The sequence below is a fragment of the Aedes albopictus genome, chromosome 3 (assembly GCF_035046485.1).
Source record: "Aedes albopictus strain Foshan chromosome 3, AalbF5, whole genome shotgun sequence".
Taxonomy (NCBI): domain Eukaryota; kingdom Metazoa; phylum Arthropoda; class Insecta; order Diptera; family Culicidae; genus Aedes; species Aedes albopictus.
In genome coordinates, this window is record NC_085138.1 from 294254266 (window position 1) to 294278963 (window position 24698).

General features: G+C 39.3%; 3 protein-coding genes across 12 annotated transcripts in view; 2 read left to right on the top strand and 1 right to left on the bottom strand.

Annotated features, from left to right (window-relative positions):
* The window catches only part of LOC109412921 (poly(U)-binding-splicing factor half pint), a 25959-nt gene extending 15001 nt beyond the window's left edge, over positions 1-10958 (top strand). For all 5 annotated transcript variants that reach the window (XM_019686568.3, XM_062861334.1, XM_062861335.1 and 2 more), the window contains 3 exons: positions 8431-8716; positions 9010-9513; positions 9626-10958. In XM_019686568.3, the coding sequence (XP_019542113.1) occupies positions 8431-8716; positions 9010-9513; positions 9626-10580 (1745 nt within the window). In that variant the 3' untranslated portion in view covers positions 10581-10958. The remainder of the gene's footprint in view (positions 1-8430; positions 8717-9009; positions 9514-9625) is intronic.
* On the bottom strand, positions 10848-14349 carry LOC109418691 (NADH dehydrogenase [ubiquinone] 1 alpha subcomplex assembly factor 2). Its single transcript, XM_019692911.3, has 2 exons — positions 13948-14349; positions 10848-11212 (listed from the first exon to the last, which is right to left on the bottom strand). Exons 1-2 carry the CDS (start codon positions 14190-14192, stop codon positions 11011-11013), a joined length of 447 nt encoding a protein of 148 aa, XP_019548456.3. The 5' UTR covers positions 14193-14349; the 3' UTR covers positions 10848-11010.
* Positions 14350-16543: 2194 nt separating this feature from the next.
* LOC109418688 (serine/threonine-protein kinase 10) overlaps positions 16544-24698 on the top strand; it is a 225836-nt gene continuing 217681 nt past the window's right edge. For 3 of the 6 annotated variants that reach the window (XM_062861343.1, XM_062861340.1, XM_062861342.1), the window contains exon 1: positions 16545-16932. The gene's annotated coding sequence lies outside the window, so the exon portion shown is untranslated. Of the gene's footprint in view, positions 16933-24698 lie in introns of all 6 variants that reach the window. The other 3 variants (XM_062861336.1, XM_062861339.1, XM_062861344.1) reach the window with 2 other exon arrangements.

Sequence of the window (24698 nt, forward strand, 5' to 3'; positions counted from 1 at the left end):
CAGTGGACAAAATTTGGAAAAGATCAGGCTATTCTACACGAAGTTATAAAAATTCTAGAAAAAGTTATAATTATCCGATAGCCAACTTTGAGCTGTTATATCTTCGGATTCAATGAACCGAATGCAATGAAATTCTGACCATTTATGACTTATATAATGAGCTCTGAAAAACTTTCGACACAACTTTAAATTATTAATAAGAGAAAAAGTTATAGTGATTTTATTTATTTTATGATTTTTTAGTAAATTGGTCTATTTTTAATATGCATCCCAATACTTTTTCTATTAATTGAAGACTATGTTGTAACTTTCCTTCAAAACATATTTGTATTCAAGACAACTAGAGGGAATTTAAATGAACTATAATTAGCATCTTGAATTTTGAAACAATGTTAAAGTTTTAGAAAATTTGATGTTTTATTAGAAAAACAAACTAATCGTAATAATTTTCTTCCGTGTTAAGAATTCTAAGTTGTGTCAAAAGTTTTTCAAAGCTCATTATATAAGTCATAAACAGTCAAAATTTCATTGCATTCGGTTCATTGAATCCGGAGATATAACAGCTCAAAGTTGGCTATCGGATAATTATACCTTTTTCTAGAATCTTTATAACTTCGTGCCGAATAGCCCGATCTTTTCCAAATTTTGTCCACTAATACACAACTAGTTGATCAACTTACAGTGAAAATATGAGAATAATTGATGCATTTTTCGAAAAGTTACAGCTAGTTGAACATTTTTTGAAAAGTGAAAATTTTGCCTGTCCCGATCATTTTGTCTATCCCCTGTATCATATTTAGTCCTCGACGGATGTGCAGACATTTAACATAAGAGTTTGGCAAAATTTAATTCTATATCATGGAATAATGTTTGTCTGTTAGATAAGCAATCAATGTTTTAAAAATATTTCCTAATATTGATATGCTAATTTCATTGTTCGCAATGCGGAGTGTGGAGACGCAACCCATCGCGCATATATTATATATTGGTCAGTTGTTTAGGACGCTAAAGAGGTTCAAAATTGTAAAAAAAAAACGACGACCATGTTGACCCAGTCATGTATTTGCAGTGTCAGCAGATGATTATCTTCAGTGGCGATAGTGACGAATCCTGAGCAGATGCATGATTTTTTTGAGCGAGCACTAACAGCTGGCACACGATAATATGAGTAAGAATATAGGATACCGAAGATAGCTGTTTGTCAATAACAGTGGAAGTTCGATACTATGTCTATCAGTACATAATAATAGATGTATCCAAGGTATATGGCATATATGTGAATGGGATGTCAGGAAAATGCCATTGGTTGATAAATTCACAATCTTACTTTAGATTACAATAGTGTAACTACACAGTTCAGGTGTAAAAACTCTGTGTGATTCGTAACTGTTCCAAATATGGAGCCATCTTTAATATGGATCTCACTCGGTAATTTAGAAACTGTAAAAAAAACTCCAACAACAAAATAAAACATGTGATGGATTTACTGTTAACTGTAGTATTGTGAAAAATAAAATATGCGAACAACAAAAGAGTTAAATGTCGATGTAGAATGTGGTGGCGTTCCGTAGAAAATGACAACTTTTATCGCATAACTTCGAAAATAATGCGAAAACAAAACAATGCCGTCTACATTTTTGTTCTGAAAGGTATTGAAATACCCTGTTTTTACTTGAGACGAGTTACTCTAGTTACTTATACAAGAAGATGTTTCTGAAGATTAATAGAGAGTCTCTTAAAACTGCTCTCAAAATTGAATGTTCTTGTCTAAAACGATGTTATATGTGCAGTATTTCAAGCATACTTGAGAAGAATTTTGAAACCGCAAATCGAATAAAATAATGAACAGAATTTTCATATTCTTTGAACTAATATTTGGTGAAATTCAATATCAGCTATACTGCCCCCACTCGTATAGGGTAGGTAATCAAAATTTGAACCAAATTGCGGCTTTCTGAAGCAGTGCAAATTTTAAGTGAATTTTTTCTCCCACATGGAAATAATTTACTACGGCAAAATCGTATGTACACGAAAGCCACGGGTATAAGCTTTCTGTTGAATGGTAAAAAGTTTTTATTTGCACCGAATTTCATTGAAATATTCGATTTTTCATCAACAATGATTTTAATCTTAATTTGAACCATCGTAATCATAATTTGAACAAATTTTAATCTTAATTTGAACTACTGGCGGCAGCAGCTCGAGCAACTCACAAAACAGCCAATTCCATACTAAATAATTAAAAATCTCATGAATCTGCTAATTCTCATACCTATTTTTCATTAGGCAGTGAAATCTCAACTAAGAATGTTCGAAATTCTTTAGGAATTTGGAAACTAAATTTGGAATTTTTCATCCCCCAAGAGTAAACAAAGCAACCACTAGCGCAGTCTACAGGCCAACACTAGAGGCTCACCCCCGTTTACTAGTTCAACTTTAGATTACAAATGGTTCAACTTAAGATAACATTCACCAAGTAAGAATCACTTAAATTGATAATTTTATTACAAATAATGCGGAATATTATTCAGTTGGTCGATTCTACGATAAATAAGCTTTCATTTGACGTATTCACTTATTGCGTGTGATGCAATCCATGAGCTGGATGTCTCCGGAGCAGTGCTGAGAAATTCATTTCGTCATATCTAAATTCAATCACCTACAGCTAATTTTAGAAGCTAAGCCTGAGAATATGGTATATGAAAAACTTGTGCGGCTAGACCAGTTCTGCAAGAAAGTCACGGAAAAACCGCAATTTTTCGAATATTTGAGGTAAATGTCACGGACTACCTTCGAAAAACGCAAATGATATTCACGGTGAATAACATTTAGCATTTTTTAAAGGTAGTCCGTGACATTTACCTTAAATTTTCGAAAAATAGCGGTTTTTCCGTGACTTTCTTGCAGAACTGGTTTAGCCACACAAGTTTTTCATATACCATATTCTCAGGTTCAGCTTCTAAAATGAGCTGTAGGTGGTTGAATTTAGATATGACGAAATGAAATTTTCAGTACTGCTCCGGAGTCAATGAACCGATTGCAATGAAACTTTGACCATTCATGACTTATATAATGAACTCTGGAAAACATTTCACTTAACTTAAAATTTTGAACAAGCGAAAAAGTTATAGCGATTTTATTTTTTTTCACGATTTTTTAGTAAATTGGTCTATTTTTAATATGCATCCCATTACTTTTTCAATTTATTGGCGGCTATGTTGTTACTTTCCTTCAAAACGCATTTATATATAAGTCAATTAGAGGGAAACTAAATGAACTATAATTTGCATCTTGAATTTTGAAACGATGTTGATGTTTTGGATAATTTGGTGTATTTTTAGAAAAATAATCTAATCGTTATAACTTTCTTCCGTGTTAAGAATATTAAGTAAAGGCAATGGTTTTTCATAGCTCATTATATAAGTCATAAATGGACAAAATTTCATTGCATTCGGTTCATTGAATCCGGAGATATAACAGCTCAAAGTTGACTATCGGATAATTTTACCTTTTTCAAAAATCGTTATAACTTCGTGAAGAATTGTCCGATCTTTTCCAAATTTTGTCCACTGATACACAACTAGTTGAGGAACTTACAGTAAAAATTTGAAAATATTTGATGCACTTTTCGAAAAGTTACAGCTAATTGAACATTTTTTGGAAAGTGAAAATTTTGCCTGTCCCGATCATTTTGTCTATTCCCTGTAGAGTAAAGTGGAACAAAAGTTCGAGTGGAGCAAGAGTTTCTTTTGAAGCTTTTGAGCTCAATTCCAATTATTTCTTTTCGGTGTCAAGGATGTTCGAAGCCTTTTTGAAAAGAGTCTTTCACTCAAAAATTATGAAAATTGATCAATATTTCGAATTATTAGGTTCTCATACACAAAATCTTACAAGGCGGGAGGGGGTGTCAAAAAATCGCTAAAATTCCCTTACATAATTAATGGACAGCCCCTAACTAGGTATATTTTGAAGATGCTTTAGCATGTATAACTTTTTGCAAAAAAAAAATGGAAATCATATTTTACACATAGTGGGGCAAAAGTTCGCGTCATGTGAAAATGTTTGGTAAAATTCTGCAAAATGTACATATTATCTCTAAAAATTATGGAATTAGTGAGAAAATTCGATCAAAGTTGAAAAAAACATGTTGATTTGAACAAATCCAGATAGAACTTTCAAGTGAATTCAAGTTCCAACATCAAATATTAATTGGTTTCAGGTATTACTATTACCAAAGTGTCAAAATAGAGTGCTACGGTTAGCAAAACTACACAAACACTAGATTCGAGCTTTTGCCCCAGTGTTGTAACTCAGAATTGAAAAGACATTTGGCGTTACTTTGTTCAGCGAAATTTTAGTTCATGGATGGTGGAATCACATCACGATATTCGAAAAAAAATATGAATTTTTGACTAGGGTCGATCTTTTGCCCAACCTTAGTCTACAAGTATAAAGATGAAAATAATTTATTTTAAAATTTCAAATCTTATTTACTAGCGGAAAACTCATGAAATTTGGTTTTCTCTATGAATAGAAACCCAACGACAGAAAGAAGTAAAACATACCAGCCAATTTTACTGAACAAATCATATTCTTATCAGTGCTGCTAAAATAACTATATTGGATGGAAATTATAGTTTTTTTTTTTATTCCTGTTCGGGTTTGTCACTGCGATCAGTTTTTAGATCTATTGTGACGGCTTAGGTACAAAACGTCGAAAGACAAAACGTCGAATGCCAAAACGTCGAATGCCAAAAGGTCGAATGCCAAAACGTCGAAAGGGACAAAACGTCGAAAACGAGTAATCTAAGCAAATAGTGAGTTCTTTATTCTTTTAAAGGATACTCATTCTTTCACTTGCATCTGCCAACTAGTTCAGTGGGAAGCCTTCCTGATGCTCCCTGAAACAACACCTCAGGGTCGGCATGTTCCTTGACCAGTTCTTCGTGGGTAGGGAATATTCACACTGTCGTATATAAAAAAACTCACATCACGTCACGTTAAGTGTAAAATTATTTATTCCCGAACTTTCCCGGCTTTTCTTCTCTTACTTCTTTGAGGCCCCTTCTACTGGCACCCAGTGTTGCATTTGAACTAAACGCGAGCCAAAAAGGAACTAAGCTTGGATGTGTCATCAAATCTTATGTGCGTCCTGACCAAGGTGCTGCCCTAGGACTTGGTGACGCATCTGCATGCATGCGTTGTTGCGCGAATATATGCGCCATAATGAAATGGGACATTTTGGCATCGGGCATTAAGATTCTGCACCGAAATCCGGATTTTCCGGTAATCCACTGTGACCAAACTAGTTCCCCCTCTCAATAGAGGGTGACTTTCTGAATCGAATCAACCCAAGATATTTGTGAAAAAAATGGCAAACAAATGACCATTTAAGTTTACCAGGTACCAGGGTGCCATGTTTTTGCGGGTGCAGTTCTTGATCAAATTTTGAACTGAACAATGTTCAAATATGTTTGATCGCAGCGTTGATCACCGCTTTTGAACTTCAACGCAAATTGATCGCGTTCAAATGCAACACTGCGAGTGGCACACTGTAACAAGTTTCCTTCCACAAATTTTCAACATTACGTCACAGCATCCTTCAGGGTAGCTTCGATGGTAGCCTCTAGCTATCGTCTGCCGGATCTCTGGCACCTTAGGGTGGCGATGGCGATCATCGGGTGCATTGTTCCTTCAAGGGCGTCTGGTTTGGTTTACAGCACGACTTGCCGGTACTTTCCATCCCAACGTAAGAGGTGGGAGGGAATGTCTTCCTCAATCAAAACCGGAGTTCTACTTGAAATAGCGGGGTTTTGACTAGCTGTCCTTCTCCGTAATTCATCCGGTATTCACAGAATATGGTACTAGTACAACAATGCTAAGTATCCTCGCAATAATCTTTACTCAGCTAGTGGTTTTAACTGAAGCATTATAGAGCGCAAAATGAGTCACTGACCTTCAGCGTTCGGGCAGTGACCCCAGATAACGAGACAATGTTCGTGTGTCCCCATCAATCAGTTCGTCATCCTGCCATCTTGGTGGATCTACCGTATCACCACCCCTCTCAGGCTACCAACAGGATCGATTTAAATTCACACAAAATTTGCAAAAAAAATCCACGCTGAACTGTGAACACATACACACTTTTCGACGTTTTGTCCTTTCGACGTTTTGTCCCTTCGACGTTTTGTCCTTTCGACGTTTTGTCCTTTCGACGTTTTGGCATTCGACGTTCTGGCATTCGACGTTTTGGCATTCGACGTTTTGTCACCCATTCATTGTGACATTACCCGTATCCTTAGTGTAGTGCATGTCGCATTACTCAATTGCCATTGAGGGGTAATAAAGTATCGATTTTGATACAGTTTTTGTTTTGTTTTCTTGGAAAACAAAACAAGAGTACTGATATTGGCCATGCATTGGAAACCTAGCATCATCCTTGTTTCACTGCTAAATTCTCCCCAGTAGGAAGTTTAGGACCCGGGTTTTAACATTAGCAGCAATATCATTCCAACATGTGTTCAGTAATAAGGATTCTAGTATGTTCCTTGCGTACCAGCACTTTCCAGTCTTCGAAGAGTTAGTTGGATCCCTAACCCAATTTGATTTCCTTTGCATTGAGTTTAGCCTCAGATGGTGAGGTTTTTAACTATATGCAAAGTTAAGTTGGTAAACTCAGTTTTATTCAAAAACTGGAAGTCACCAAAACATCAGCAGTAAGGACTAAATACTATAATTCCTTGAATTGACAGAACACATATTCCAAAATTGAAAAATAGGACGACACTAGATTTCGGTTTGGTAGATCTATCACCGCAACGCAACCCAAAAAGGTGATCTACCCACGCTACGGGCTCCGTTAAAGATTGAGCATCTTTTAAACCCCCTCAACCATTCATCCCTCAGCACGGGTCGCCTGACACCTTGGATTGGGGTTACCTGTTTGGTGGACTTTTACCCCCGGAACAGGTGGTCCGTAGTGCTATTCTAAGCCGGCAGCTACACGGCCAGGAAATTATAGATAGATAGATGTCTTTATAAAAACCGATAACGGCAGTGTAACATGGTGGTATAAATCTTGCGATTATTAATTTAATAATTTCGATTTTAGTACGAAACAGCGAAAAAAGGGATTTAAATTTTCGCTAAGAATCAAACGAGTGTAAAATGGTCCAGTATCAAGATTTACGAGGAAACATGTATAAGGCGTCTACAAACGAAAATTGAATGTTTAGACAACTATAGTCTTCTTTGAAGATGTTTTAACAAAAAGGCCATTTTTCTTCCCACGACTTGGAACGACTTTTCTGAAAAAGTGCTTGAGCAAATGTTATTGCAAAACGGCTTTTTTTTCTGTAAATCAATGAAAAATAGTTGTTAATCAATAGTTTCTTGGTGTCTGGTACGTTTCGCACAAAAATCAAAATTCAATTTCTATCAGCCTTATGAATCAAAAACTTGACATTTGGGTTCACCCAATAAAGTTACAATAGGTTGTGCTACTTTTCCCCGAATGTCGGTTCCTTAAATGTTGTTTCCCCGAACGCAGGTTCTCCGAATGCTGTTTTCCCCGTATGCCTCATATTCCCGAATCACACCATTCTTTATTTTATAGGCGGTTCTTTCAAATTTTATTGCTCCTCAGACCTCTTCAGACACTAATGAATAGGTATTGTGACCCCTTCTTTCCATTGCTGTCCTTCTTTCTAGAACTAAAAACCCAAACGAATTGTCAAATTATGGCCGGTTAACTTTTTGAACAACCTAGTCTCCATAATCACGAACATTTTGTGGTAAGTGATCGTTTCGATCAAAAACGTACTTTTCGGGGAAAAGGCTCATTCGGTGAACTGACTTTCAGGGAAACGGGTCATTCGGGGATATGGCGTTCGGAATACGACATTCGGGGAAAAGTAGCACAATCTTTATACTCACATTCTAAAAAAAAACTATTACAAATTTCTTTTGTAAAATGGATAACTCCAAAGTTCTGTAAAATTCAGTTAAAAACAATTGAACAGAAAACCATTTCCTTTTTCATATAAAATCTATACAAACATCTTCTCTCAAAGTTTTCGAGGGGAATGGTGTTTTAAGGAATGGGAATAGTTTTCTTGGTAGTGTGGTATAGAAGACCATTTATTTGTCTAAACATTCAATGCATCTTTCCACGTAAACCTGGAACAGCGGCATGCAGTAAAACGATTTTTAACTGCTTGAAAGTGTGTAAGCATATGGTAACATTACTTGTAATCGCCGGGCTCCGGGTTTCGTCTTTGCAATAATACATTTTTCATATGAGAACGAAATATGAGCCTAGGCGAAAATGGGTAGTTTTGCCTTTATACAATTCAAACTTTTTCTCTCTTCCAGTCAGCGCCCCGAATGTTTTAAGCAATAGCCTAATCGTACTATCTCTTCCCAATGCAGATACGAAAGTACAGCCGTACATAACCCAACCGGTGTACGATCTTCGCCAATCGGGAGACGTTGTCTTTGGACCGGGAACAAGATCCGCTCTGCTGGGTATCCTGGGTGGAGCCTTGCCACGTTTGACCACCGAGCAGCATGAGTTGGTCACCCGTGCCAAAAAGTACGCTATGGAGCAAAGCATCAAGATGGTCCTGATGAAGCAAACGCTCGCCCACCAGCAGCAACAGCTGGCCAGTCAGCGCACCCAGGTTCAACGTCAACAGGCGTTGGCTCTTATGTGCAGGTTAGTATTGAATTATCAATCAATACGCTGTGAACCTGTGTTAATCTGTATTTTATTAAAAAGTATATGAACAACTTTAGATTAACGGGGTGCACGGTATTTGAAGTTTTGACGATGATGTAAACATTGTATTAAATCATGGACATAACCGTTGAGTCCTAGCTTAAAATGTTAGACGAATTCCGTTTATGAATGACTTTTCATTTGCTGATAAGATCTGATGTCGTTCATAAACTTTCAAATGCTGTAGAGTTAGATTTCGATTGTTATTACACAATTTTAACCCTTTCCAGAGTGTACGTTGGAAGCATCTCGTTCGAGTTGAAGGAAGATACAATTCGTGCTGCTTTTCTTCCGTTCGGTCCAATAAAGTCGATCAACATGTCCTGGGATCCGATTACCCAGAAGCACAAAGGATTCGCTTTTGTAGAATATGAAATTCCGGAAGGGGCTCAGCTTGCATTGGAACAAATGAATGGGGCAATGTTGGGAGGGCGTAACATTAAAGTCGGTCGCCCAAGCAACATGCCACAGGCTCAGCAAGTGATCGACGAAATCCAAGAGGAAGCGAAGAACTACAATCGTATCTACATTGCATCCATTCACCCGGATTTGACGGAAGAGGACATCAAGAGCGTGTTTGAGGCATTCGGACCTATCGTTACGTGTAAGATGTCCCAGGGTAGTGCAGCTCATACCCATAAGGGATACGCATTCATCGAATATCAGACCAATCAGTCGGCAATCGAAGCCATTGCCAGCATGAACCTCTTCGATCTGGGTGGACAACTTTTAAGGTAAGTCTAACCCTTATTTATTGGAGGTCCATTGAAGTCTACAAGTTCTTATCGTTGACATAATAGTTACCACACATTTATTAATATATCGATTCTTTTCCTTTTTCAACAGGGTTGGTCGTTCCATTACACCACCAAATGCGTTGATGGGCCCGGCAGCTAACTCGGCAATGCCAACAGCGGCGGCAGTCGCTGCAGCTGCTGCCACAGCTAAAATCCAAGCTATGGACGCCGTTGCAACAAACGCCGTGCTAGGCCTATCGGCAGCAACGCCAACTCTTAAGGTTGGCCTCGGAACGTTGCCCATCACACAAACCATGACGACGGCTGCCAATGCCAACTTGGTCGCACAGGCTCAGCTCGCGGCCGCCGGACAAGCGGCTGTTATTACGCAGCCCGGATTGCTCGTACCACCAGTTGCGAATGTTGCCAGTTTGGCACCATCTTTGCTGGTCAATCCGGTTCTGGCTAGTGCGGCCAAGCCCTTGCAATCAGTATTAAGCGCAGCGAATCCGGCTGCGGTTGCTGCTGCAGCCGCTGCCGCTGCGGCCGCGGCAGCAGCTGCTGCTGCCAATCCTAATGCAACGGCGGAAGAAGTTTTCAAAAAAGCTCAAGAAAAACAGCAGGAAGAGTTGCAGAAGAAACTTCTTGAAGAAGGAGAACCGCAAACGTTGCAACAGCAGGAAACAATGTCCATCAAGGGGCAAAGCGCACGTCACCTGGTTATGCAAAGGCTCATGCGGCCTCGCGAGAGTAAGGTTGTAATCCTGCGCAACATGGTTGGGCCAGAGGATGTCGACGAAACGCTACAGGATGAGATTCAGGACGAGTGTGGTAAGTACGGTATTGTGGAGCGGGTCATTATCTACAAGGAGCGCCAGTCCGAAGGCGATTACGCCGAGGACGACAATACGGATGTGATCGTTAAGATCTTTGTTGAGTTCTCTCAGGCCACCGAGGCAGATAAAGCCCGTGAAGCACTCCATGGTCGCTATTTCGGTGGCCGTCTGGTCAAGGCCGAATCGTACGACCAAGCGCTCTTTGATCATGGTGATCTGTCTGGTTAGAGAAACGCCCAATGCAAATTGACAAAGAGCGTGACCACACTCTGATCCAAAACTGAATCCCCGAATGTGAAGCGTCTCGTATGAAATGTTTCGAGCAAACTTAGCTATCGCCCTAAAGCGCCAGTCAGGATTAAGAATAAAGTGTATGATCTATTTTACGTTTCATCTATTTACCTACGTGTTGCGAGAGCATGAAAAGAGCAAGACACGAATACAACCCTGCGAAATTTACACCTAAGGACAACAAAAGGATCAACATTGAAACGATTATGATTTTCAAACAAGAAAGCAATTTATTATCCCTACTAATATAATTGTATATACACAATTACGCTTCTCTTCAGTAACAAATAAATTACGCTATAATTTTAAAACTGACATCACCAGGAGTTCCGTTTCATCCGAAATCCATCTAAGTTTTATTATTATTCTACTTTTCATGCTTCTTCTTCCCCGGCATGATTTCGTACTCGTCGTACTGTGGAAACGATCCCATTCCGGTGGGATTCTTCGGTAGTTCTGCCACGTCTTTCGGTTTGCTGTATTTGGCTTCCAATTCGGCTGCGTTCCGTTCCTTCATCTTCATGATGGCGAGGTTACGCAGAAGTTCCTGCTCGGTTGGCGGTTCCTTTCTGGAATGAGTACCAAAATATTGACATTAGTGAGAGTACCAATTACAGGTTGTTGGCTGTTGGAAAGTCAGAGAAATTATACACGATGCGAATTTCTCCGTTTCTACAATGAGTTGGTACAAAAAGCGTGATTATTATGATTGCTTAATTTGATGCTGTTTACGGCAACAAAGTGTTGCTCAAAAAGCATCAAATTAGGCAAGGAATCATAATACCCACGCTTTAACGCAATGGTTTACGCTGTTCAGTGAATCCCCTTTTAACATGTTTCGGTAGGTAACTATATTGAAATTGAAACCATGATTTGTCATTATAAGCAAATCAGTATTAGGGTTAAATTTCGTAGTACCTACACATTTTCATTCGTGTTAAATAAATTCGATCTTATTTTTGTACTCAATATTATGCCTCTCGAGAAAAATCAGAATTTTTCGATTATCTGCATTCGGCTTCTGATATAAGCGCAACTAACCATAACAGCGTCACCAGATTCCAATAGAATTCCATCCCATTATATGGGACTTGGCAACAAGCACACTTATCTCACTGAGCCACTCTTGCCGTTCATCACAAATACAATCAAAAACATCTGTCATTTTGCGAAACCCACATGCTTTTGTTTTGGGCGGGAACACATTTCTTATTGTTTTGCTTTGCGAGTGTCACTGCGAAGGTATGCCTCGCGAGCGTACGACCGCCGCCGGACTCTAATAAAAGATAAGTGCGACAATACAATTATTGTAAAAATAGAAAAGATGTATAGGGCACTGCATGGAACTCCCTCCTTCTCTTTCACTCTTACAGAAATTTTGTAAACAACAAGGCCAAGAAACGTCAAAATCCCATACAAAATCAAAACAATGCAGTGCCCTATTCAACAACACCGCTCAACGACGCCAACATAATGGTTGGTTCGACGAGGAGTGTCAACTCCTGGAGTGTCAAAGTGGAGCCTCGTAGCCGTGCGGTTAGGGTCACCAAGCTTCTAATCGCACCATGCTATGGGGTGAGGGTTCGATTCCCGCTCCGGACGATGAAACTTTTCGTGAGAATAGTTTCTTCTCCGTATCCACTGGTGCATGCTCCGTGTGTCCCTTGTCTAGTGTTAAGTTTAATTCAGTCTGTACAGCCTCTGGCTGAAGACGGTGTCCGCGTCTTTTTTAACTCTCATGTGGAAACAAGTGACGAAGGAAAATAATGTCGCCAGAAGTCGAATGACGAAGAAAGTGTGATTATTGAAGCTCAGGAAAGTATGGACAGGAACGATATGCGGAGATTTTATGCAACTGTCAATGGTGCGCGGCACAAGACTGCGTCAGTGCCCACCATGTGTAATGACTGAGACGAACAGTTGCTGACAGACAAAACAATTATGGCAGAGCCGATAACGACACCAGCAGAGAAATTCAGAGGCGCATTGTGGCAGCTTATCGTGCTTACTTTGGACTCCGCAGAACTCTACGATCGAATAAAGTTCGCCGTAACACGAAATTAACTATCTACAAAACGCTGATTAGATCGGTCGTCCTCGATGGGCACGAAACATGGACCCTACGCGCAGAGGACCAACACGCCCTTGGAGCTTTCGAACGGAAGGTGTTGCGTACCATCTACGGCGGAGTGCAGATGGAAGACGGGACTTGGAGAAGGCGAATGAACCAGGAGCTGCACCAGCTACTGCTGAAAGATCCAACCATCGTTCATACCGTGAACATCGGGAGGCTACGGTGGGCGGGTCACGTCATCAGGATGTCGGATAGCATCCCGACTAAACTTGTTCTTGAGAGTCATCCGACCGGTACAAGAAGACGTGGTGCGCAGCGAGCTAGGTGGGTCAACCAAGTGGAGGACGATCTGCGGACCCTACGCAGAGTGCGGAACTGGAGACAAACAGCCATGACGCGAGTGGAATGGAGACGGCTACCATGTACAGCAGAGGCCACCCCGGCCTTAGCCTGATCGGTAAGGTAAGTATCATCACACGGTCGCACATGTTTCTGGACATAGATCATAGGGCAGCGAAGGAAGCTTATGCTCCTCTGAAGAGAGACAGCGAGGACGATTAACTCTACCAAGACGAAGTACATGATAGCGAGTAGAGACAGAGATAGGCCTAGTGGTGTTTGTGCTGAGGTAGTGATGGATGGGGATGTGTTTGAAGTTGTTGAAGAACATTTGTGACATGTGACAATGACGTTTCCCGTGAAGTAAAAAGGCGTATTGCAGATGTAAATTGGGTCTACGGATTCGTAGCTTCGGTCCCGTAACTTGTAAACGCAAACGAGATTCGCTCTAATACGCTGATTCTTCCGGCTCTTCTCTACGATCACGAGGCGTGGACGTCGAAGGAGGTAGACCGAAAAGCTTTCGGAGTTTTTGAGCGCAAATTGGTGCGGGCAATTCTCGGTGGGAAACAAGAAAATGGATTGTGGCGCAGACGCATGAATCACGTGTTATAACAAGTGTACCTACAAAGATACGTGAATATTGTGAAACATATAAAATACGACAGACTTCAGTGGGCTGGACATGCAGATTGCAGTGTGAATGTCGACAGAAAGTATAGCGAAAACAATATTCAGCAGGAAACCAGGTAGCATTCGTGGGCGGCCGCGAACACGCTGGCTGCACGCGGTTCAAGAAGATCTGCGATCCTTACACGTTCGGGCAAACCGGAGGAAACTGCGCTGCGATCAATCAAAACCGGTCGGTCAAAACCCATTGCAAAAGCTTACCTTCTTCCGCGCAGCCAAGCTTCCCATTCCGCTGTAACTTCCTGATTGTAGGCCTCCTTTTCGGTTGGTTCGAACCATCGTTGGGGCCGCCGCTGCCCTAGTGACGGATTTGCCGGTATCTCGTAGTATTTATTTCCAAGGTAATCTTCTCCCATTAAGTTGCCCTTCAGTTGACGGGGTTTGAACGAATTGATGAAATTGTTGAACAATATCTTCATAAGGCTTCGCGTCGGAGGATTGGCCATGTTCAAACGCTGCACCAAAAGTGCGTACTATTCCAAATTAGTTTCTTTTGTAATTATTTTAATATAAATAGTTATGTAAATCACAGTGCTCAACGATTGAGTTGACTATTTTGTAAATAAACAAACTGAATGCGTTCCAAGTAACGAGCCTGGATGAAATACTCGAGACACTTTAGTTCCAAGCTGATGACAGCGATGTCAGCACGTCTTCTCCGAAACGCGAAGGCGAAACGTCTTTTCAAAGGGTACACGACGGCGAAGTCGAATCAGTCATTGTTCGCTCAAATTGGCTTCTTTAGCGGTGTTGAGATAATTCAGTAACAAATTTTGAAAACGACGTATAATCAATGCTACACCATTGAGTATACATCGTTTTCAAAATTTGTTACTGAATTAATTCCTTATTCCCTGTCATACATATTTTGAATTTGCACGCCAAACTAAGCCGAAATCCAAATGTTTATGAGTTTTGATGCCCTGGAATGTCTTCAAAATTCGATTTGAAGTTTGTGTGGCAGCGATGTGATAAATCACCCCTCGTCGGATTTTGTACTATGTGGAGCTGACAAGCAGTTGCCCAGCCGTCAAAAAGTGATTTTAAAACACCTTAATGAAATTTATTGTAGGTATCAAAATAAAATTCAAAAAAATATGAAAAAAAAACATACTGGCAGCATATTAACGTATTAAATTCTAAAATAAATAAAAGTTTTTCAAAATTGAATAATTCAATTCTAGATGAACATTTGAAAAGGGCCTATCTGCTTTTTGTAAACAAACATGTTTTTGTCTCTGTAGGGCCCATCTGCATCCACCCACGCACATCAACACCCTTAACAGATAGCTTGAAGAACACTCTTTCTTATAAGGGTGTTGATGTGCGTGGGTGGATGCAGATGGGCCCTACAGAGACAAAAACATGTTTGTTTATGCAAAGCTGATAGGCCCTTTTAAAATGTTCGTCTAGAATTATGTCCAGGTGGAGTTTTATCAAAGATTTTCACCCTCTTTAACCCTAAACGGGATACCTTCATGGCCTCAGTTTCGTCACATCGCTGAGTGTGTTCCATCAAAGACGAGCTTTGAAAGGCGCCTGGGGTCCAATGGACCCCAGGTATCCCTTTTAGGGTTAATTTAACTCAATATTTCTTTCGAAATTGTGTGGGACTACAGAGGCTGTGAACTCATGAGGTAATGTATTCCATAATCTAAATGTCCACCCGATAATGAATCGAAAATTGTAATTTTTTATAAAGCTCCTGCCGGGATTCCGGGAAAAATTCCCGGGATTTCGTTCCAGGATTTCTCTAAATTATTTCTTAGATGTACCGTGCGAGCACCATATTATAGACAGCTCCATATTCTGAACAGTCGGCTAACGCAAAATAGATTTTCCTTTTATGAAGCATATATTGAATCGAGAGTTGAGGTGTTAATTTTATTAAGCCCCTCTATTATCCAATCGTTACAAAACATATCGTTTTTGAATGAACTGCGAACGTAGAGAATGTGTTTGTACATAGTAAGTAACACTATGTGTTCAGAATTAGGACCACGGCTTCTTATGGTGTCCATAATTAGGAACACGTAGTCCACAAACAAAAATATGTCTAGATCAGAGACTGGAAGTTATTATGAGATTTAATTTATTTTATACATTTAATGTGAATGTGGTAATGTGAAGCATTATCTCTAGCAACGAGAACTTCCATTTATTTTAGTGTTTGTTGTGAGATTCCCTTAACCGTTCAGAATATGGGTACCGCACGGTATTTCATTCTGTTGAATCGAACGCTGCAATGAATTTGATTCTTTGACTCTCGAGCGAAATTCAATAATCGTGCGACTAGTTGAATTTCGACCTCAGTTGCTGAACCCAATCCGTTTGGATTTGGATGCGATGGCATCCTTGCTTCACGATGTTTGTAGGTGGATCTCACAAACACCATTTCATTCGGATGTCAAACCCGTTTGTTGTGCTCGTTTCTTTGAGCGTTCGGTAGCCCGTGTGAGTGAGATGTCTTCTTTTGCCACAAGCGAGTTGCTTGTGTGGGAGAATCAAATGGGGCTGTTCATAAATTGTGTTCCAGTGTCAGAGGGGGTGCTACACCGTGCTACATAATGTAATATTTACATACAATTTCCAAAAGAATATCATACAAAAAGTGGTCAGAAAAAAAGGGGGATGTCATATTTTGTAGTACGCAATATGTGAACGATCCATTGAACTTGCAGTCGATTTCTCGAAAGGAATGAACGCAAGAAGCCCACGACACGCAACCAACACGCAGCACATCAGTGTGCGGTGCAGAGGCAGACGTGTGAGTGTGAAACGCGAGTGTGTGGTGAAAAACGACGAACGAGAAGGCAGCAAATTATTGTTGAGTGATGTTTGAACGGTGATGGTGTCGGAGGTGTTGAAGTGGATTTTCCAAACGTGGAAAAGTGCTGGTGAAAGTGGAAATCAGTGACCGAAAGTGGTAAAAAACGATTTGCGCCCACCAGGGACGTCTTTTGTGCTAGTTTGCGAAACCGGAAAGTGCCGATTCGAGTGGAAAAACTGCGTTTGGAAAAGTGAGATTTTTTGCTCTACGTCTACACAGTCTTCGGAGCTTGGCTGCTTCGGGGCTCGGTTCCATCTCGTCATCAGCAGCACCAAGAAACCAATAATAACAAGAACAGCAGTGAAATGGCAGCCTTGGTTGGGGCGCAGAGTTGCCAATAATAGAGGATTGTTTAGGTAAGTTTATAGTTTTTGATATTGTTTGCAATAGTTGAGCTTTGCAATTCTGTGTTCTATTCTAATGTTTACAGATAATAACAGCATAGCTTCTCAATAATTATTTCCTCTATATTAACGAGATTTTTAGTCCGAGGCTAGTAACTAGCTAGTAACTGTTATTTTCTCGGGACCCACGATTTACTTACCATCCGAAGCAAGAACTCACATTTTGTGGACGATTTGGGAGTACGATTCGACCCAGGTCCTCGGCGAACTAGTTATGTTCTTTTTTTTGTTCGTGGTGTCGTCAGACGACTGGCTAAGACCGGTCACGGTCCATCTCGCCACAGTTATGTTCTTTAACCATCACACCAGATCCGTTCCACTAAATAAATATGCCTATACTTAACCATAATTTTACTATAGAACATTTTTCCTTGACCTGATACAGGTATACCTCGATTTAGTGGACCCTCGATTATATTGACCCTCGATTTTATGTACTTCGATTTTATGTACATTTTACCTCGATTTTATGTACATTTTTTTAATGGTATTTTTTAAAACATTCAATCTGTTTAAAATTTGCAGTTTGTATTATGATGACTCATAATGCAGGGGTTCTCATAAATTATTTCTAGTGCTGTCATGGTAGAATCAGACCTAGTTAGCCAAGGTTCCCCAACTTCACCGTCCCTTCACGTGTACATTCCCAAAAGGATGAATTCCTAGAGAAATCTTTAAAGGAACCGCTTGAACAACTCTTGAATGAACTGCTGGAACAACTTCTAAAAGAATCCATAGAAAAACTTTTGAAGAAATCCTTGCTGAAATTGTTGAAGGAATTCTAGTAATGTTGAACGATTCCTTGAAAAACACAAAAGAATTATTAGATGTACGCTTGGAGGAAATCCTGGAGGAATGATAGAATATATAGAGGAAAAACCGACGGAGTTTCTAATGAAATTTCTGTGTCAACCTATTCATTCCAATCCTCTGTAGAATTCTGCAACAACTGTAGAAAAAATTCAGAAGTAAGCCTTGGAGGATTTCCTATGACTTTCTTAAGAAATCCTTGGAGCAATTTCCGGAAAAGAAATGTCTTGAAGCAATATCTAAAGGGGTGTGAATAAATTTTGAGATTTCCTTAATAATCTCTGATAGAATTCCTAAAGCAATCCTTGGAAACAGTTCTTCAGAATGCTTCTAAGAAAATTTTGAAGAAGTTTTGAGTTTCTGATTCTCAATGTATCCGTGAATCATATTCTAAAAAACTTCATGGAAGGTTTTCAAAATCTCTATTAAAGCAATCCGTTGAAATTCCTAGATGAATTTCTGGAACATTCTATGAAAGATTTTTCAAACCCATGCAATATATTTGAAAGCTATCCAAGCAAGACTTTCTTAAGGAGTTCTTGGAGAAATTTCTAAATGACATTTTAAAGTCTAGAGGAATTCCTAGAAGATTTTGTGAAAAAATTCTGACCGAATTTCTTTCGAATTTCCTAGATGAATTTTTGAAGTAAACTTATGAGCAGTTTCCAAAGTTTTTTTCAGGAACTCGAGAAAGATTTTTCAAACGAATCCAAGGATGGATGTCAGCAAAAGTCCATGAAAGAATTATCGAAAAATCTGTAGAAGTTTTTTTTTTCAAAGTAAGTAATGTAAAGAAAGCTCTGGAGGAAAATCTGGAGATATTTTTGTAGAATTTGTAATAAAGTTATAATTTAGAAAAATTGGAATTCATAATAAAAACCATGGGAGACTTTCTGAAGGAACCCCCAGGGTATTTTCTACAGGAACCCCTGCAGCAAATTCTTGAATGGATCCCACATTTTTTAAAGAGTCCCTGGAGCAATTTCTAAAGCAAACCCCGTAGAAAGGACTGAAATAAATTCTTAAGGGATCGTTTGAGAGAATGCTTAAAGGAAATAAAAAAAAATCGAAAAAGGTAAATCTCTGAAATATTTTCTGAAGAAATCTCTGGAAGAATTTCTACAACAAATCATGCAGAGATATAGAATTGGAATTGGATATAGAAATTGGAAGTTGCTGTAGGATTTTTTGGCGAAATCCTCGGAAGAATTTCCAAAGTTACCCCGGTTCAAATTCAATTTCAATTTTTTTGGACATTAATGCAAATAACGTTATTGCGATTCTATAACATTCCCCAGAATACCAATCCCCAGAATTCCATTCCCCAGAAAACCATTTCCCAGAATGTACCATTCCCCAGAATGTACCATTTCCCAGAAATCCATTCCCCAGAAATCCATTCCCCAGAATGTACCATTCCCCAGAAAAGCTTAATATACTCTGTTAAAAAGTTCAATTCGATACACAAACAGTAAAATTTTGATCATAATGATATGTTATACCCCGGACAGACAAGTGATACGAGTATAATTCCTGTACAACGGTTCGCAGTGTCAAGAAAATTCTAACAAGACTGACTTGAACTGAGAGAATTTTCAGTATGGCACTCATTTCAAGCGCAATTGTACAGTGATTCTTGTATCACATGTGTGTCATAAGTATTATAGGCAAGGATTTTAACATTATAGTGTTATTACGAGCAAATATCTATGTCTTGTACGGTATATGTAACAAATTAGGGTAAAAATGTATACATACATACAAATCCATAAAAATATTCTACAATGGTTCAAACGTTTAATTACCATTGTATACAGTTGCATGTTGATCTTTAAACCTATCTTGAAAGTTCACAAACTGTTAGTTGCGTTGCTATAAAATGTTTTGTTTTTGACAGATTTGTGAAAATTGTGCAGCACTTGTTTTACGATGAATAACGTTTTAAAAGTGATGTGCGAAATTTTCAGAGAAAACGCATATTCTTCTGATGTTGTTCAGTGTACAAGATACTAAAGACTCAACTGACCACGTTTTTCTTTGCAAACGGTTGGAGGGATCCATCCCAATGGCTATTCCTAATTATTCGCTTCAAAGGCTCTTCATTCATGCGGTATGAGAAGGGCTTTCATCATTATTCCAATACTATGGAATGGAAGAGAAAAAGTGAACATATAAGCAGTTTTAATGCCAACAATTCTAAATATGTTTAATGAAGAAGGGAAAAAGTATCATTGTTTTCCTTTTGGCATTCAAAAACCCAACAATGTTCCTTCTTTTTAAACAATATTCTTCTTAAAATTAAGGCAATTAGTATTTTTTTTAAATTATAACTGCTTACATTTTCAACATAGATTCTCCCTTCTTTTCTACATAGGCTGTTCTTTCGAATTGCACTTTTCAGGAAATTATGGGCATTATTACAACCACCGGTGTTAAATTGCTGTTATATTTATTATATATTTTTTTCAAATTTCTAAACACCTGTGCTTGTGGTGCCGATTGTAACTAGCCTAAACATTGTAACTCGAAAGAACAGCCTATGTAGAAAAGAAGGGAAAATCTATGTTGAAAAAATAAGCAGTTGTGATGCCGATATAATTCCCTGAAAAGTGCAATTCGAAAGAACAGCCTATGCAGCAAAGAAGGAAAAGTCTATGTTGAAAATGAAAGCAGTTATAATTCCAATAATTGTACCAATTGCCTAAATTCTAAAAAAAGCTTGTAAAAAAAAGGAACAGTGTTGGGTTTTTGAATGCCGCAAGGAAAACAATGTCACCACAGACGTAACACTTCGAACATTTTTCGATTTAAATTTTAGTCTCGGAAATAGGTTCGCTTAATTCTAAAAGGACTGAATTTGGCCAATCATCAACTAGGTGGCAGTAGTGAGCAAACGTCAAACTCAAACAAAAACTATGCGAGCGCCGCGAATTGGCAGTTGGTCAACTCTCAAATTTTCAAATAAACCGTTAAATCGATGTACGATGGCAATTATCAGAGTGTTACGTTTCCTTCTTCGTTAAAAAAAATGTTTGAGTCGTTATAAGAATTGTTGGCATTACAACTGCTTATATGTTTATCAAAAATTTTCCCTTCTTTTTTGCATAGGCTGTTCTTTCGAATTGCACTTTTCGGGAAATTATGGGCATTACAGCTAGGGGTCGCAGTACCGACCACTTTTGGTGAGTACCGGTATTCCAGTACTGAGGCTTACAGTACCGGTAGTACCGGTAAAATACCGGTACTGGGAAATTTTTCACTAAAATGAAGAGGAATCTGTTTTGCACAGAAAATCTACAATTTACCAGGCATTTATGAAGTTCGGTTTTCAGGGAAGTCATTAAAGCTATCCAGAAAATAATAAATTAAACAAAAAGTATAGATAGATAAAAAAAAGAAATTGTATGAAACTGATTTTGGAGCTATGGTTTAACTTCTGTGCAGTTTTACAGGCAGTATCTTAGTCAGTCTAAAATGAAACAGGATTAACCTTACATGTACAAAAATTAGATAGCTGCAAGGTGAAAACAGAAGAAGATTTTACAATTTTTCTTTGATGATACTATCAACGGATTCAAAAAACTGAAGAAATAACAAGAAACCCTAAGCTTACAAGTATACTTCTAAGCTAGTAAATCCATTTCCAAAATTCAACGTTCATTAAACCAACCATTGCTATTATATCCTGGATTTGCAGAAATGTTGCATATATGAAACGTTTGTTTGTCAAGGTACTTGGTTTTAAATGTTTTTGTTTAATATTTCCATTGCATATTGGCTATACTAATGACCGGATTCCAGCACTTCAAATAAGAATTTTTGGCAGGATGTTTCTTGCGGTGATTTTTTACGAATAAATATTTGATTTTTAGCTATTAATATAAACCATTCAGAATTAAAGCAATAGTTTTATTTTTTTCTGGGGAATGGTACATTCTGGGGAATGGAATTCAGGGGAATGGTACATTCTGGGGAATGGATTTCTGGGGAATGGTACATTCTGGGGAATGGGTTTCTGGGAAATGGTTTTCTGGGGAATGGTACATTCTGGGGAATGGAATTCTGGGGATTGGTTTTCTGGGGAATGGTTTTCTGGGGAATGTTATAGAATCGTTATTGCATATGCCCATTGCTCAAAATATTGGCTTCACACTGAAAGGCGGCTTGCAGTAATGACAAGCATAACAATGTTTTTAAATTTACCATGGCAAAACATGATCATCGACCCACCAACGCTTCTTGTGTGCCTTTTGTTTCTTCTCACATCAACCGGTTCGATAGCCTAGTGGTAGCGTGCGAGCCTGGTAATGTCAAGGTTCTTGGTTCGAATCCGGTTGCCAACAGAAACTTTTTTTAATTGAAAATCGAGTCCATGGTAAAATTGAAAACATAATTCTGTTGAATTAAAACGAAACTCAGTCTGCACAAATTTAGTGGCGTTGTGCATTTAAATTGACCCTCGGAATAGTAATTTTCACCGCAAGCCGCCGTTCAGTGTACATAGTTTTGGAGGAAGATTTTGTTCGTACCAAAATAGTGAGATAGTGGTTTATTCGTTATTTAGCGAGAATTACTAATATATGCAAAAACTCCGAGCCTTTTATCGAAAACTCAATTTTCATGCAGTTTTTATATGGTTTGGTACATTTTAATATTAAATTTAAATAAAAATAAAATAAAAATTTTGTTCCGATTTTATGTAAAATTCGATTTTAAGACATTTCAAAAATTGAAATGTCTACTAAATCGAGGTATAGGGTCTGGGACCATTTGGGCAGGAACACCTATTTTGGGCACTTGCTGCTATAACTCAGTCAATTTCAAACCGATTGGCTAGAATTTTTGTACATGGCTAGATACTGTGCGTATCTGATCGTGTCTAAAAAATCAAGTCAATCGGTTCAAAATTGACTGACTTATAGCAGCAAGTGCCCAAAATAGGTGCTCCTGCCTAAATGGTCCCAGACCCTACCTGTAATAGGTATACAATTTGTATACCTCGAGTGTCGAGTAAGTGGCGAATCCTTGTTGCTTTGACAGGTCTCCTGCTCGGGATGGCATAAAATTGACTGTTCCAATTTTGACGTTTCGTAAAATAAATCCAATACAATACGTTTCTCGTTTTATCCAGGCTCATTAGTTACGATACCCTGTTGGACCCTCTTCCCATATATTCAATATAAAGTACGGTGTGAGAGTTGATACAGCTGCTCATTACCGTGCTTGAGATGCTCGACCGGGAGTTCGTCCTTGCCAGCAGCCTTATTGTTCTTCAGCCGTCTAATGGCTGTCTTGACCTCGTCTAGCGTTGGAGGTTCCACAGCTTGTCCGTCGTAGTCGATTTGAATTCTGTCTGTCGCTCTTCTATTCCATCGTTCAACAACTTCTCTCTACCTGGCAGCCACCATTGTTTTATCTGTCAGTAAATTTCCTTCACGGTCATTGTACATGACGAAGGAAGCCTCTATTTTTCTCCGCACGCCATTGACAATCCGTTCCTCGGTCGTCTTTGAGCAGTACCTATCACCTCCCGCGCTGCCGTACTCATCGCTCCGTGGATAGACTCCCACAGAGTGTTGAGATTATCGCTCTCGTTAACTTCACTTATCCGCTCGTCCAGCTTCTGGTAATAGTCAGCTACCGTACCGTCTGCAGAAGCGTTGGATATTGAAACGCATCAATCGCCGGTTATTAGAGTCCGACACGGTTGATAACCGAGCTCCTCGAATCTTACTAAGGCCAGTAGTACACAGGGTCAAATATTTGACAAGGAAAGAACTCAAGAAACAACATCAGTTTGACACTAATGAAAATTTGATCGAGTCAAACAAGATGTTTGAGCATTGGTTTCTTTTTGGACAAATATTTGACCCTGTGTACTAGCAGCTTAACTACGAGGTAGTGATCTGAGTCGATGTTGGGACTCCTAAAAGTTTTAACATCAATGACGTCCGAGAAGTGTCGGACATCTACCAGCACATGGTCAATTTGGTTGCAAACTTCGCAATTTGGGTATCTCTAGGTGTGCTTGTGGATATTCTTGCGTGCAAAGTACATAGGTGCTACTAATGGCCATCTCCTTGGCAGCAGCAAAGTTAACTAATCTCAGGCCGTTGTCGTTTGTGACGGAGTGAAGGCTCTCCGTACCGATGATTGGACGGAAAAAGTTCTCTCTTCCAACCTTGACGTCACCGATAACAATCTTAACGCCATGTTTTGGGCATTCTTTATAGGTCTTGTCAAGGCATTCGTAAAACGCATCCTTCATGTCATCGGTTTTGTCGTTGGTCGGCGCATAGACATTGATCAGGCTGTAGTTGAATAATTTGCATCGAATTCTCAATACGCAGATCCGCTCGTTGATCGGCTTCCACCTCATGACTCGCGTCATCCGTTTCCCGATCACTATGAATCCGAGTCCATGTTCTGCCTTATTGCTGCTGTGTAGTAGATGTTATATTTGAATGACGTGTTGGCGACGGAATCCATCGCCCTGATTTCACCAGATTTGGGCCACCGCACTTCATGAATAGCAGCAACACACACATACCAATTTTCTGTAATTCACGAGCCAAAAGGCTCACTCTTCCTGGTCAATTTAAGGTCCTGACGTTCCAGATACCGAGTTTCCAATCATAGTCCTTATTTCGTTGCCGGGTCGCTTTCCGAGAGTATCGTTCGCGTTTTCTTCTATTATCTTCATTTTTCGTGGTGGTGTAAGGCTTCGACAGGTTACCTTACCAGGGTCGCGCTGTCTACATCGCGTTGGTGGGGCTGCCACCTTAGGTATAGCTGACGCGATACAGCGTTTCATATTCAGCCTCTGGATGCCAGAACAGACGCTGTTTGAGCCACACCTCCTTGGTGAACAGACACTCGGGACGTACCTCCTCAATCTAGCTGAAGTC

Bases quoted from the DNA above. Each gene is read 5' to 3' on its own strand.
- LOC109418691 (XM_019692911.3), bottom strand. From the start codon at position 14,192: ATGGCCAATCCTCCGACGCGAAGCCTTATGAAGATATTGTTCAACAAT. The intron at 11,213-13,947 runs GTAAGCTTTTGC...TACTCATTCCAG, and splicing joins GCTTGGCTGCGCGGAAGAAG to AAAGGAACCGCCAACCGAGC.